This window comes from Phalacrocorax aristotelis, chromosome 4 (genome assembly GCF_949628215.1).
Source record: "Phalacrocorax aristotelis chromosome 4, bGulAri2.1, whole genome shotgun sequence".
Taxonomy (NCBI): domain Eukaryota; kingdom Metazoa; phylum Chordata; class Aves; order Suliformes; family Phalacrocoracidae; genus Phalacrocorax; species Phalacrocorax aristotelis.
The window spans coordinates 78,237,651-78,253,597 of NC_134279.1; the positions used below are offsets into that span (position 1 = coordinate 78,237,651).

General features: G+C 40.4%; 1 protein-coding gene across 1 annotated transcript in view; it reads right to left on the reverse strand.

Annotated features, from left to right (window-relative positions):
* EIF2AK3 (eukaryotic translation initiation factor 2 alpha kinase 3) overlaps positions 1 to 15,947 on the reverse strand; it is a 46,963-nt gene that overhangs the window by 15,822 nt on the left and 15,194 nt on the right. Inside the window, exons 3-8 of the mRNA XM_075092179.1 lie at positions 7,321 to 7,515; positions 5,220 to 5,350; positions 2,942 to 3,176; positions 2,512 to 2,674; positions 1,084 to 1,221; positions 462 to 584 (exon numbers count right to left, since the gene is read on the reverse strand). Of these exons, the coding sequence (XP_074948280.1) occupies positions 462 to 584; positions 1,084 to 1,221; positions 2,512 to 2,674; positions 2,942 to 3,176; positions 5,220 to 5,350; positions 7,321 to 7,515 (985 nt within the window). The remainder of the gene's footprint in view (positions 1 to 461; positions 585 to 1,083; positions 1,222 to 2,511; positions 2,675 to 2,941; positions 3,177 to 5,219; positions 5,351 to 7,320; positions 7,516 to 15,947) is intronic.

Genomic DNA, 15,947 nt, shown 5'->3' on the forward strand with positions numbered 1-15,947 from the left:
CAAATTCAGTCAACCAAGGCGGTGGATTCCACAGCAACTGCATCTCCAGTCAAAGTTTACCACGTCAGAAGGCCTGACCTCTGATGGCTTTAAACCAGAATACCTCCCACATTGAAAACTTTACACTGCCAGGCTGAGTCTCTAGCACCGTTAGCAAATTCTGAAAAAAAAAAAAATTCACAAGCTTTTCCCACTCAGACCCACTATCAGTGACAATACCAGCACACACAGTATCTCTACAGCAGCAATCTGTGGCGCTCCAAAGTGCTTTGTGTGGCACTAATTGTACGTACACCACAATTTGGAAATCCTAGCTTGGGCAATAATTTCCCGGTTCATTACATGTTAAAAAAACCCAAAACATATTTAAGATCAAACAAATGGCCAGTTATTGAATTTCATAGTTAATAAATGCATAAACCTGGCTATTTGAAGCTTCAAAATTTGGGACTTCCACCTACCATATGGATACTGCAGAACTGAAAGTGCTCCATTACTGTACTCTTCATGAGAATATTTGTCATTGCTGAGACACTTATCAAACTCATCAGACCCCACCAACACTGGAGTCCTGGAAGGAGAATCTAAGCATAGAAAAAACACAATTTTCTGAGCTGAACTGTTATAAAAATTATATTCTTGTATGAATTTCATGGCAACTCCAGTTGCATAATCTTAGAAAATGTCTGTTGGACCAGACCATGAGAACCGAAATTAATGCAAGGAACATTAGGAAGTGTATTTTAAGGTAACTGTTAGTTGAGCCTGCCAAAATACTAGTTTTGGACAAGTCAATTCACTCATTCATATCACTGCAAAAAACTACTTCTTTTTGTAGAAAAATTTGATTTAGAAAATCAACATTTCATTATTAAAAAAAGACCCTGTAAAGTCCATAGTAAAAGAAAGCAGACATTAAACATTTAATTAGAAACAATTAAGTTATTAATAAAGCACAAGGATAGTTCCTGAACCGGTTTACAGCTGGAAACATTAGACTAGTTTGATACATATTGGAAACCAGAAAGATGTCCTGTCTTTGTAGAGCTAGGATAGTAAATGAAACTTTGAATTGTTACTTACGGATTAGAGGTTTCCATTTGACTTTGGGAAGAGGAATAATTGCATTATCATTCCTGGATTCCAGAGCCTTTGGGTTGGTTGGGAATTTCTCAGAAATTCTGACTGATGACTGAAGATACAGCTGGCCCCTGTACATACCTGAGTAATAAACCATAGAGCATATTAGTCTTAACATTTAGTTCTCTTCACCCCCAGAATAAAATTGCCCAGTTAAGATACGTGGTTAACAATATTTTTTAAAATACTTCTTTATACTTTGAGAATCTGAGATACTGACTCTCGTTACTAGGCTGGATGAATTCAAGTAATACGTTCCTTTTTATTTTAGAAAAGCAAGTGATCAGAACATCTCACTTTCACTGCTGGAGAGCTGAGGCTACAGAAAAATGCCAGCAACTTTTAAGAGCTATGAAGCAGCTTGGGCTTTGCACAGCTGAGACTTCTTTCAGACTTCCTGCCCTTGTTAATACCAGTACATATTACTCCTCAACAGCCATTACCAGGAAGGCTGGAACAATATAGCTTCTTCCAAGTGTTATTCTTTAACTGTGTAACCACTAACGGGAAAGCTACAAGGTGTAAAGACTTACAGAAAAAGGCTAAGGCAAACAAAGTCTTAGAAAACCAAAGCACATTCGCCTCCCAGAAAGAGACAGACAGCTGAGAGGAAGAAGGCCCTGGGGCCACTCTATTTCTAATTGTCACAAACCACATATCAAATGAATTCTGACAGCTGGATGAAAACTTAGTCACATAAAATTTTAACTGAAATTTCTTCATGGTAAGTTACTGTAGTCAGTGTAGAGGAAAAAATGAATGTGACAAATTAGCAGGCTGGACGGAGATATCACTTATCGAGCAGTAAGACTGCCTTGTTAGCTATAAAACTATCTTTAAAAGTTTCCGGATTTTCAGTCATCTCCAATGTCCTGAAACTACAAAGCAGTGAACATTTCATAATCAAAAGGAAAAGATTTACAGTTTTAAAATTAAAAAAATCAATCTTAACTATCACAGCTTAGGCTCAATGGTCATAGATATTAATTCTGCCATAGCCAAAGGAATACTGCATGTTCTGTAATTGTCAGGATTTCTAAGATAGGTACACAGAACTCTGACTTTGAATGACGACAGCAAAGATGACCAGAGCAGGCTAGGAAGAGATGAGAATGCATCTCTACCTTTTGAAACTCTTTAAATCAAGTCAGGGTGCCTTTCTGGGATACAAAGTTAGTGAAGCCTCAATTTTGTGGCTTTATAAAGCAGTGTGGGTTAAATTTAACAGCCTTCATTATGCAGAATATCAGACTGGACGTTTAAAGCTCCTCTTAACTGCAATCTACCAGTACAGAAAGATCTGCTTTACTACAACACCAACAGAGAAAAGACTAGTATTTACTACAGAAAATGCAGCAGTCTGTGTCTCACCCAAGTAGACACTGGATTCTGTGGCCCCTCTGGCAGCTTCCACAAGATCTTCTTCATCTTCCAAAACTTCATTGTTTGCAGTGTAACTTGTGTCATCAAACAGACTGATTGGAATTACTTTGCCATCCTTAACTAGCCATGCAGAAGCAATTGGAGTGCAAAACTGAAGGAGAGAGAGGTAACTGGAAAATTAATGTTGAATTAACTAGCTATTATATAAAAATAATGCTAATCAACGTGCTTAAGTTCCTTGTTTTACTTTTTGTAACAGATGTAGCAGCTCAAAGCCGCAACTTCAGGTAACCAAATTACAAGCAGATGTGTGCTTCTTTACAAAAGATAGCACCTGAAACCCAAGATGAAAGACATCATCTATGATGCTGTGAAACTCCTGCTTTTGTAACATTTGATATTCTGCCTTTTCCCCTACCTGGTATTCCCACTCCAGATGTCCTCCTCGTTTGTTAAAAGCCATCACCTTCCAGTCAGCTACCGAGACCTTTATCACTGTATCTTTCATTATAGCTTCCTGCTCATCCACATCTGAAATAATTTTTGTTTCTTCTTTGTTCATATTTGATTTAAAATTGCTCTCAATATATCCCGCTCTAGTTTCAATATCTGGGACATAGCGCAGCTCAAAGTGACCAACGCTGAAATTCCACCTTAAAGAGAAAAATATTGTAGAAACAACTTATATATTCCAAGGAAGTCCCAAAGCCTCCATCCAGAAGATTCTTAAACTGAATTACCTATATTTGGCCCATATTTTCTCAGTAAACTCTCAGACTGTCAGACAAACACAACCGTACCAGGAGGGGGAGTGCTAATCCAGAATACAAACCAAACGAGCTGAAAAATCTTGTTCAACCTGATGGGTGAGCTGAGAAAACTGCTGGTGAAGTAGGCCCAATAGCATTAAAGGTTTAGTATATGGAGAGGGCAATTAAAACCTCCAAGTAGCGCAGTTGGGTCTGTTTAGTAGGAAAACGTTATGTAGCTGATGAAAGCAACAAGCATAAAGCATTTAGGAAGCAGCATTTTACACAAGACATTTCATTAATAAAGCAGATTTAATTTGAAGCATAATGTTTTTGAAGCTGGGGAGGGACAATGCCTTTTTTTTTGTTTTGTTTTAATCCCATGAACAACCTAATGCAGGATCTCTTACAGGTACTTCATAAAACCAGGATTGCTCATATCCCATAGGTTAACACTGAAAAAATACAACTGTATAAGGAACACAGAGTGGTCTTGCATAGCCAAAAGCTCTTTAATTTTTGTAAAGCAACAAAATAGGGCAGAAACTGAAAATTATTTTCAGAAAGAGAAAAAATATTTTTTTTCCTTTTTCCATGATAAAGCCCAATGCTGTAGAGAAGATACGGATGGGGAAGGATGGCAAGTTTGTGTCTTGAACAGCAAGAAGGGGGAAAATATTTCTTGAACAGTATGTTTGGGTACCCAAGTTTCTTAAGACCAGTCTGGCAACCACCAGGAGCCCAAACTGCCTCCTTAAAGAATTTATGCCCTTATGGTAGAAGTTTGGCATATTTTACATAGATTTATTAAAAGTTTTTCTTTCTCTGGATTAAAACCGCAGGTCTATCCTGTAAATTCCAAAGCAGCCATACTGTGTCACCAGGAAAGCACCTCTGTTTCTGACAAAGACAGGAGGATTCTGGTGCACAAGATGTCATGCTACATTTTTGAAAGAGATGTACAAAGGGAAAAGTATGTTTTTATGACATATCTCTCCCTGCCAATATCAGTCTCCAACAACCACAGAACCCAAGACTTCTCTTTTCAGACATCTGATCTGCTAATCTATTGGAGTTCTAATTAGGTTATCTCTGATATGCTACAGATGCACAACCTGTCAAATCCTGCTGCAAACAGAAGAGGGAGCAAGAGGAACAGGGAATGACTAGTTCTGCACTAAATTGTTGGGCAGTTATTGTATATGTATGGCAACCAGCCCTTTAAACCTGTATTTTATGAAGTGGGGTTTGCGGTTTCTTTAGTAGAATACACGTCTGGTTTTGTATAGAAATCTCAGTGTATTCAGACTTCAGTGTGACAGCATTACAAAAGTCACAGATCGAACCAGTTCCTACAGCTTGTAAAGAAAGGACCACCTTCCTATGAAATTAACAAAGTAGATTTAAGAATGGGACTTTTAAAAAATAAGACTGAAGACATTTTAAAATATCAACTTAAAACGAAAGCTAAAGACATCAAGTATAAGAAAAACCCACAGTGACAATTACCATGTTTACCATGGCACAGAACTTAAAAGTGAATCAGTAGGTCATAAGAAGACTTTTAAACTGTCTCCTTTGCACAAAAATCAACAATGGGAACAAACATTTGTGACATTTGCCTTGTGCACTAGAGCAGTGACAAACTCTCTGAGGTATGCAAGGACAAGGAAAGTAATTTGCACTTGATTTAGAGGGAATAAATACATGCGCATGTCTTTTCTGCCTAATCATCTGTAAAACTGAAGTTGAAGTCATTTTTCAAAAGCACTGAGGAGCAAAGGGGTTAGATCCTAGTCAACAATCTGGCGGATTCCTTTGGTTAACAGTCTAAACTCTGTTGTGCAATTCCTAGTCTAATGAGAGTTAAAAAGATCAAATCCTTAAAACATTACGTATTAAGAACTTCCCTCTATTCGATTGTTTCTGAACAATTCTTACACTTACTTTTCATTGCCACTGCGTGGACCAACGGCACGGACTGTTTTCTGGGTTCGGTGTAGCAGGAGTGTCTCTTCCTGCTCTGCTTCATCATCATCCCACCGGCGACAGCCCATAGCTGAGCAGATGTACTTCACCTAAGGGATGAGGCAAGAGACTTGCACATGCTTTGAAGTTCTGAAGAACTTCAAGACAAACAAATGTTATCAACAGCAATATTCAAAGCTAACCATCCTTACAACACGTTTTTGGCTCGCAGGCAATTTGGGGCTCTGTGATTCTATATGCTCGACTTGTGGGATGTTGAAAAGCCTGGTTTAAGTGATAAGGGCTTTTCAGAACTAGAATTTTCAAAAGATTCTAGTAAGTCTACAGTTTGGGCTATTTTGACTACCTTTTGACTGTATTTTGCACACATTCCTACTTCTAACAGACAGAAACTTTAGCTCTCTCTTTCTCCACTACTTCTACGGACATGGAAAAAACATTCCCACAAGACCCAAAAGCATAATCCTGCTTTCGTGCCGTATTTGTCTCAGCATAACTCTGTTAGCTTCAAATGAAGTACTATTGATTTATATAAAATAGTGCAGAGCCTTCCCCCTTTGCCTTGTCAGCTATTAAAGGGGAAAGATGACCGTACTTAACTCTCAGTCACAGAGACTTTGCAACAGTCCCAGTCTCAAACAGAATTTGGATTATATGGGCAACCGTATTTTGAAAAAGCGAGCTGAACACACTTTCAGCAAGTCTGAATGGACGTCGTACTGCCAATGACAACAGACTGCCCAAACTCTTAGCGACGAAGAGTCAGGCACTATTTCCTGTATGAGGCACCTTTGCTACTGTGAGCATAAGCCAGGAATCAAAGCAGAAACCAAAGTTTCCACTTCCTGAGCAGTGGGGGAGGAGCGGTCTGTTGGTGCACAGTGCCCTCTGCTATCAATGAAGAAATCAAAATGATTTCATGAACTTGCATTGGGTCTACACTTTTTATCGCTAGTGATCGCTCTACACCATGCCATAGAAGTGTTTGACATGAAAATTTACGGTCAAAATGAAAAAACTGATTTTGTGGAAAACAAACATTGGAAGTTTAAAACTTTTTAACTGAATCTATCTTTTAACTTGTTTTAAAATGCAATGACATTTTTGATTTAGTAAGTGTTTGTTACTACACAAAGTATCTACAAGCATTTTAATGACATCTGACACTAAGGAGCAGAAGGGGGGCGTCAATTCTTGGTCTCTGAATAATGCAATTAATTCCTGTGCTTTTTCTAGCCCTTTTTTCTTCTGTGTTTTTTCAAAATATACAACTTTTAACCAATGGATTTTAGAAGAATACCTTCTGAACCCATCAGATAGCAAGCAGTTTTCAACTTAACTTTTGCATATGACCAAAATGTAAGGAGAACTTCTTCTAACAGATAGAAAACTTGCTGACAACTACGTGTCTTAAACTTTTGCATATGTTGAGTGTTTTTCTTGTTTTTAACCAGCTATCCCTCATTAGTTGCAAAAAAATCTGAAATTAGTTGTGAAAGAACTATGTCACTGAAAGCCTTCTTTGATATGCAGTAAGCTGAACAACGAAGTACTTCAAGCAGAGCAATATGACAAAGCTGAACTCCTCTCCCAGCTCGGCAGAAAGAGGTCATCCCTCTTTCTTCCCCTCACTCACCTCTGGTCACAAAACCCCTGTCCCTTCCCTTGTGCTGGCTCTAGCACTCCCCGACCCCTGGCTGAGCTGGCTACAGCTAACCCAGCACAAAACTAATCCAATAAAAAATGAACAGTTTTCTGTGGGTGTTAGCAAGTTGAACCAACTTAGCAAAGGGTGAGACAAGTGTTAAAGCCAGCAGAGGGGATTCAGCAGGATCTCACAGGCAGGAGGAGATTGCAGCGAGGGGCTCAGCCACACCATCTAACTGCACCTTAGCCTTACTCCAGCCCGCTGAATCTATTGCCCAAGAAGCTCGGATTCTGCTCTTCTGTGCCATGCAGCTGTATACTTGAGCTGTACTGAAGTTTAACTCTCAAGAGCAACCTATTTGCAAGTCAGTGCTCGAAGCACACATACACAAGGCACCTTTCAGGATCTTACCTTCCCTGAGTATGAGCTCAGCCCATAGGTTGTCAAAGACTTTCCCCCAACTAAGACAACGTCCTCGCCAAATTTGTAGGATGACTCGAGAAGAGATTCAACCGTGAAAGGAACTGCTTCCATGCTCTCTCGATCCCGATCCCACTGGAAAAGGTCCCCATCCAAGGAAGGGATTATCATCTTATTTCCAAACACCTGAAATAATTGAAAGTTAGCTACCATTTAACCACAATTTTATCAAAACACACAGATCATAAATAGAAACAGAAATGGTGTACAAGCAAGAACAGTGCGTTCTATTCCAGTGTCCTGTTTTATGGTTTTGTATCCCTGAATCTTTATTTTTCAAAGTTATACTAAAGACAGAAAACGTTCAGGCATTCAAATCAACCCTGTATTTCACTATTCTTAGTTAAAAAACAGTTCAGGGTGTGACACTTCTTCCACTGTAGCAAAACAGTTTAAAGCTCAATTGATTGATAGATGAGTATTCATCCAAACTGTAGAAGATATGATATGAGAAGCATTCTTGAAGAAACAGTCACTGGTTAAAGTGCAAGTTTTGCAGATTGTTTGTGATCGATTCCAGACAGTGACATTGTAGGTAAAGTTCTACTTCACTGGTGCTTTTTTTCCAGACCTAGTTTACTGCTGAACACAGAATCAATCATTCTCACTGGATCAGAAGACTGAACTTGGTTTTAAAAGAAAAGCTGAGGCTGTATGTTAACTCTTTTACAATTAATGACTACTGTAGAATATCTGTCCTCCTATAAAGCAAAAAGAGCAATTACCATTGAGATCAGAGCTCATATTCCACCCTTTGCCTTTCCAGACAGTTAAATCTAACTTCTCCTCCCCAGAAAGTCTTATGTTTAAGTATACCGTTCATTTAAAACTTGCCTGGCTTTTTCTTAAACAGACAACAAGTCAAAAAACTATCTTCACCAGGATACAGCGTTTCATCCATTACACTGAGATTTTCAAGGAGATCGTAGTTCGGAAGTATGAGTCATTGTCAATGGGTACTAAGGGACTTATTAAGAAACTCATTATCAGCATGATAGACCATAACTAATACTGTGGAGCCACAGTGGCTGTGCCCATCAAGAACAGTGAGAAACTGTAATCCACATAATCTTAGCTTTTGAGGATATGGATTAATATAGAAGATTTTAATGTGTTTTCAGAACCTCTGGCCATTTGGGCAGTATCCTACAACATAATTACATTAAATTCAGATACTTTACACATCAGGATTTAAAGACTACTTCTGGTACATGTATATTAGCCACTTTAAACAAAATATTCCTGCTCAGACTCCAAGGCACAGATACGTATTATGACGCCATACAAAAGATCCAGAAGGTTTCTGGTTATTATTTCTGGAGCCGCTGTGAGGATCTGAAACCACATCTTGTACGTGATTAAAATCCTCTCTAACTTGAGACTTTTTATTCCTCTAACTGGGTCACAGACGAGCAAACAGCATTAAACATAGTTGGGATTCACCTAAACAAGCAGGGAAAGACAGATCTGGTAAATGTGTGCGTGTCACGACTAATACCTCTTCTTGCACTGTTTGACATGCCTTATTCAAAGAGAAAATTTAGGTGAGTTACCTGACAATGCTGGTGACTGTATTTAAGATCCCTAAATGATCCAACACCAATGCTTTCTGGCTTTGAAAAGCCTCATGATGACTGACAATTAAAATAAAAAACTCCTCTCAGGAGCACAATGTGTAATTGAAGAGACGATAAAAATAAACCCTTGAGAGTAGCTGCAAAGCTCTTTACAAAGCAAAATGAGGTATGCTCTCCCCTTCCCAGATATTTACCTTATGGCAAAAAAGGCCAAACATCCTGGAAGAGACATTGCATGAGATCTGTTATGCACAAGAAATGTTACATTATGGTCTACCATTGGGGAGGAAAAATACACACACATGGCTCTATATATATGCTTACAGAAATAAACCAACAAAAAAGCAAAAATTTGTGCAGGGAGGAGTCATTTGTAGAAATCACCTGATCAGTGGAAAAATAAAACAAACAAATAAGGTTTACATAAGCATTCACATTGAAGAGCAGCCTTGCGATCCTGAGAAACAAAAGCATGCAGATTTTGGAAAATACCTTTTTAGAAACAAAACATGCCAGTGCCAAAGTTGCAGCTGTAGCCATGTTGGAGTATCTTGTTAAAACATTCAACACAGAAGAGTAACATCATAAAACGTTTCTGTAATATATTCTTTCAGAAATACATAATAATTTTGATAATGACTGTTACGCTGTGCAGCTGTCACTTTGCATTAATAAATCCTCTGGAAGGTTTCTTCCTGCATGTGGTCCAGAGACCTGCAAGTAGTTTGGAGGTCCATGCTCACCTCCACCAATATGAGATATTCCATATATAAATAGAAAAAAACAGCAAAAGTTCTTTTCATAAGCAGCTTTCCAAATATACAAAAGCCAAACCAACTCCTTTACCACTGTTTCAGCACGCAGAGCCCAAGCTCATCAAACCCAGCCACCAACTGACTTTAAGTTGGATCCTGAAGAAATTCTACTGGCCATCAGTCAGCTAAATTCATATAGCGTGGTCAAACTAGACACGTGCCAGTGGCAGCTAGACAGCCACTCGCAAGTTCACACTTTCAGATACACTTGCTGGAAGCCACAACCGCAATGGCTTTGTAACGGCGTGCTCCGAAGGCTGCAGACCATCCCATCACTGTGCAAAGAGAGGAGGCAGAGGTGCAAACTGCCTGGAAATCGCTGCCGAGCAAAGGAGACTCTCGGTGGGTAACTCTGTGAGCTCTGGGGACAGCGTGACGCGTGTCACCTTAAGCATCTGGCTTGTCCTGAAGCTCTTGCTCCAGGGCCTGAGTAGGAAATCTTCCACTAGCAAACAACAGGCAAAATGTTGACCATTTCTGGGAACCACACACCCTAATTCCCAACACGCATGAAGCTCACTCAGCGACACATGCTCGTGTACTCCCAAGATATGGGTCAAATCAGGTCATGGCTTGTATGCCTTCAAAAATTCCCTGACAGTGGGGTACTGCCTGCTCATCTGTTAAAACCTTCGTCCCCATAATCTGCAGAGGACAGATGAGAGTGTTTCAGTCAGCTCTGCTGATCACCTGCCCGTGCTCCCACCTTGAGGGTGCCTACGGGAGCGGCACGTCCTGTGTGACATTGGGAAAGAAAGGCTGAGAAAAGACACAACTGCTGTCGGTGAACACATCACAAAAGGGAGCACGGGCAGCAGAAAGAGCTATTGCACTGAAGGACAATGCCAGAGTACGAGCAGATGGGGTTAAACTGACCATAAGTAAGTGCAAGCTAGATGTTTGAGCTACTAAGCATCACAAAGGTGGTATTTCAGAACAGAGGAAAAAAAAATAATCACCTTCTTTTAAGATGAATCTATCTATAAATTGGGTTATATGCAGGGTGCTGACAAGGGACTGGCACCTGATTACCACAAAGGTCCACTTTTACTAAAATAGCCTTATTTAAAGAATGGAGCGGGTATGCAAATGTGCATACTTGCAGGTGTGCACACACAGGCACATAACAAAAGGCATTTGTGGGCACTTGTGTTGACATCTTCTAAATGAGCAGTTTAGCCAGAGGCTTTAGAAGGACTTTAATAGTAACAACTCGTATCCGAGTTATGCAGCTCATTCTCTAGTACATCAGAAGCAGCAAAGGGACTTTCCTTGAAAGTACCAGCAGCTAGCATCGGCATGCAGCTCAGGTAAAGGAATGACATCACCCTGTATCTCAAAAGCATTACCTCATCTCCTAATCCAAGGAGTGAGTCACCCAGGCAGTCAGCTGCAAATCTCTTGGCACAGAAAATGTAGGTTACCAGGATGCACTTACACATTCCTCTGATCTGTCAATGTAAATAGCTATTTGTTCAGCTTCATTGGTCAGCAATATGGCACATAATTGTTAAGTGGCTTGTCTTTCAGAAGTAACACTTAAAAAAAAACCCCCACATTAACTATCGAGCCCTAAATGAGACGCTGCTCTTTTGCTCATTAAGAGTTTGAAGCTGAAGTTCTCCATTGGCTCGGCGCAGGGTGCCGCAGCCCTATCAGCGGCGCTGGCTGCTCAATCTCCAGGCCGACGGGTGAGGTAATGCAGTTTCTAAAAAGCCTTCACAAAAAAGCAAAAAGGCATAACGATCCGAAATGGCATACGCTACCAGGGAATTTGCTGTCTAGACTCTTTACTGGAAAGGAGGGCACTGCACGCGAGGTTCCACAGCAGGTTGATCGGTGCAGGAAGAAAGCTGCTGATTTATAGCAGTGGAGATAAAAAAAAAAAAAACAAGAAAAAAGAAAAGAAAAAAAATTGTGTAAACAGAGATCAAAACAAGCTGAAGTACTAAAGCTTCCACGAGCTGTTTAACAGTAAGCGTGACATTCATTTCCCATGCCCAACACACTCTATCATATGAAGCAAAAATCAATCAGGCACATCTGAAACAAGCCTGGTGCCAAAACAGTCAACAGTATTGTTTTCAGATGGGCTGGACTTTCCAGTAACTCCAAGGAAATAACTAAGCACAGATAAAATATTTTCCTTAGAATAGAAAGTGTTATATCTTTGTTTTTCTAACACTTCAGCTTGTGGGTTTCAAACCTTACTTTTACCATAAACTGCAAGAGCTTCATTCCAGTTACTGATTAACGAAGACTAACCTATAAGATCTTAAATGAGAAGGGTACCTATTTTTTTCTGCTACAATTACTTCTACAATAGGATCACTGTAGCAAACAGGATCAAAGCCAATACCAGACAGGTTCTTAAGAAAGCTACTTCTCAGTGAGAACTACAGCTTTTAAGTCCCTTGAAAATTAATCTAGGCAACATATTAAAAGTCACATATGGCAGCTTTACTCTAAAGGGTAGAAACAAGAGTCTGCACAAACAAATCTGGGAAAGCAAAAGCAATCATTGTCTTCCACATTTTTTAAAAAAATTCATAGGCATACAGTAATACAGGTGTCCCGACTATAAGAGTTTACATATTTCTCAGGCAAGTTACATACATACACACACACACACACTGGCAAGGTCTTGAGACACTCCTAGTTCAGGTTCGTCTGGAGCTGATTTATTGTCTGCGCTTCTTTGGTACCCGTGCAGGGAGGTATCTGCACAGATGCACTGGTTTATTACTTCCTTCCAATATAATATGTTATTTCTCCTCTTCAGCTTGGATTTCAGGATGTGGATTCATCTGTTTTCCATTCAGCTACCTGCAGAAATCCTGAAGCACAGGGTTCTACAAGGTTGACAGCATACTATTACTAAAAGGCAAACCCTAATCAAACAGGAGTATGCTGGGATGAAGGGCCAGCTAGAGTCTAAGGAGGTATTTTTCTTCAAACTTTCTGCGAGGCCCACAACATCACCGCTTCCTTAAGAAGGGAACAAAGAACCAGGCACTAGTACAATCTTTTGAAAAACAAAGGCTGTCAAGTTAAGCTATTCCACTGCCTAAAGCACTGGTAAAATAGCAAAGTATTCTTCAGAGCATTTCGTGCTCTTTAACCAGTCAAGGAAGAGGAAAATTGACTGCAAAGGGGAGTCCATGATTTACATCAGCAAAACAACCTTCTGAGACATGTTCAAGGGCAACAAGGAAGCTGAAGCAGGAAACGCCAACAGACAGGTGGTTGTTTTGTCTACAGAAACTCTCCTTCCTGTGAATGCCATTACTTCTGATCTCAGCACTACACTTGTTTACGAAGTGCATACCTGTCCCCTGCTTCTGTTAACCATCTTCAAGACCAGGACGGTGAGAAAGGCTGCACTTGGACACCTGATGAATCAGTATTTTATGAGGCAGTTTATGGAGGCCGGATTACATGGCCGTCCTCCTCTGAAGAGGTAAGAGCCAGCCTGTGCCAGAGCAGCGTATCAGAGAAGCCATGGAAATAGGGTTAATCTCAGCTGGGGTGTGACACCCCAAAAGGGCACACCAGCTCTGCACAGCCATAGCAAGTGTAGGTGTTTCTCAAACCTCAGGATGATTTTTATCACCAGGCTCTACAGTACACCCAGAAACCGGAGCTCACAGGATTTGTCAAGTGATCAAACCTGGTCCCCTGCTCCTGCCCATGTTAACATCCATATGACAGAAGTTTATATCTATTACATACAGTCTGTCTTCTCCCTCCGCCATCGCCCATACTCCATGAGCTGGTAGTTTCTGTTTCATTTTTAATTGATTAGAGAAGATTGGGCCAAGTCATAAACATAACTTTCACAGCCCTGTGTTTTGTGTATGTTGGGTGCATGAAGTGATGCTGTAATCCTGTACCTGGATGAGCACTAGAGAACTCGTCTGAAAGCTCCTTTTTTCTCTCTCATCAAAGCAACACCTGCAACGCCCTTCCAACAACTTTATTAAATACTACAGTTGGTATCTCTGTCGTGATTCTACCCTTCAGATCTTAAAATCTGATCGGGTGCAGGGAAACGGAACAACCGCAATGTGTTAACTGGACCACTCCAGCTTCAAAAGAGATCAGGTCCCCAATACTGTTTGCCATGCAATCAAACAGACCCTTCTTCTGAAGACTAGCAAACTAAAATACCACCGTTACTTTAATCATAGTCAAACAAGACTCGGGGTTTTGACTACAGAGATGCCAGCCTGCTCTGCTTCCATGGTAACAGACTTTTAAAAACTGTTCTCCTTAATAATAAAAAAAAAACCCTCATGGTGCTTTAAGAAAGACTTTATTTTGACATTATTCCATCCCCCTCTTTAACGTGGCAAGTTTTACTAATAAGAAAAGACTGCAACAATCTTTTGGAACTTAAGAGCAGTCCTTTCTGAGACAAACCAGAGGTGCTGCTACTGAGCCCACCACTGAGCTCCTTAAAACTCATAGCACATAAGGGAGAAGATTAGTGAAGAAAATGAAAATTACCCAGAACTTTGCCTCTACAGAAGCAGGCCCTGTATAGAAGCTTATTAGCCACCATGTCAAAATTGGTACTGTTCTAGCACTGGGATGTTTTAAGATGTCCACCCTCCTCGCCAACACTCTCTTGCAGCCTACTCGGGCTCCTACAGCACCAAACCTAAGCAAGACGCTTCTCTTCAGAGATGGGGAGAATGGGCAATAGCAGAAGCCCATGCCACTTTGGGGGTGCAGGATTTAAGCTGATCTCTGTCAGTCCTTGTGTGTTTCTTCCTCTGGCCCTGCCTGGACAGGGTGCTTTCTTAGAGAAGGACACAGAGTCCGTGTATCTTGAAAAATTAAGTGACAGAGCAACTGCTGTAGGAAAGCAAAGCCCAGTACAGGAGAAGACCAGAACATGGCACACGCCCAGTCTCCTCTTTCAAGGATGTGAATGAAGTAGAGAGCACAAAACATGCAGTGACTCTGACAGAGATTAGTACCTGCATATGGAGGACAAGTCCAGAAGAAATTCAGAAATGAGATGTCAACAGCTGTGCTGCTAGAGGAATGATTTGCTGAAATGCCCAAAATGCTTAGCGCTTGAAACAGGCACTTTCTTTTACAGATAAAGATGCAGGCAGAACATTCAAAAACGCTTTAGGGCAGAGTAAATCCCTTTGTTGTGTTTTGGGCAACCGAGTTCCAAATAGCCAAGTTACCCATTTCCTGTGCTGAAACAGGTATTTGACCAGGCATTACTAGAGTTGGTCCATTTTAATATCTGTAAACCCTAGACCTGCTTAACAGCCAATACAAAGCATGCAGTGTACCACATGTAATTAAATTACAAGCTATTGTAAAGATAACTAAACAGCAGAGTGAGTGAGCTGATAAACATCCCTTCCAATATTTGCAACAATGCATTTTGACCATGTCTGTGAGTGTGACAGATGAAAGCTGGACATATAATTAGCCCAGAGTGACTCTGAGAAACATTTCTGGCTTCATTCAAAGCAAAGCATCACTTGTGAGGATTGGGGTTGAAAGGTCGGATATCATACAAGCCACAAGACCTTGTTCTGTAGCTTCCCACGTGTCTTACAACGGAAGTTATCATCCCCCCAAACATCCTCACAGTACGAGTTAGAGGACACATGTCAGCGCTTTATCAGAGCTTTATCAGTGCTAACTACATCAAGTGTCAGCAAGAAAGCTACCAAGCTGCAGTTATAGGAAGTCTTTTGTTTTTTTAATCGAACAAGACATTGAACTAGGATGACTGCCTTTGAAGATGTGCAGTTTGATAAATACATAAGACCACTTGTCTAAGCAATAGCCCTACTTGTCACCCCGACAAAAATCATAATGCTGCATCATGCTAACCACTAACTCAGCTCAGGCATCTGACAGCAATTCCCCTTCTCCGCAGGTTTACCACTTGACATTAAAAAGTTTGGCTGCATTTCCTAGAAAAGCACAACTTCTAGCTATCCAAATATTTTAAAACAATTAGTCTTTTGCAAATTATTTTTTGTCCACTAAACATAATTTTAAGTTTATTCTCAGCAGAATTATAATCTATAGTGGCTTTGTTTCACCAAGAATGCAGCAAAGATCTATACTCAGAAATCCACAGAACTCTCCAGCAAGCTTCCCAGCCTGTCAGCTCTTCACAGCCATG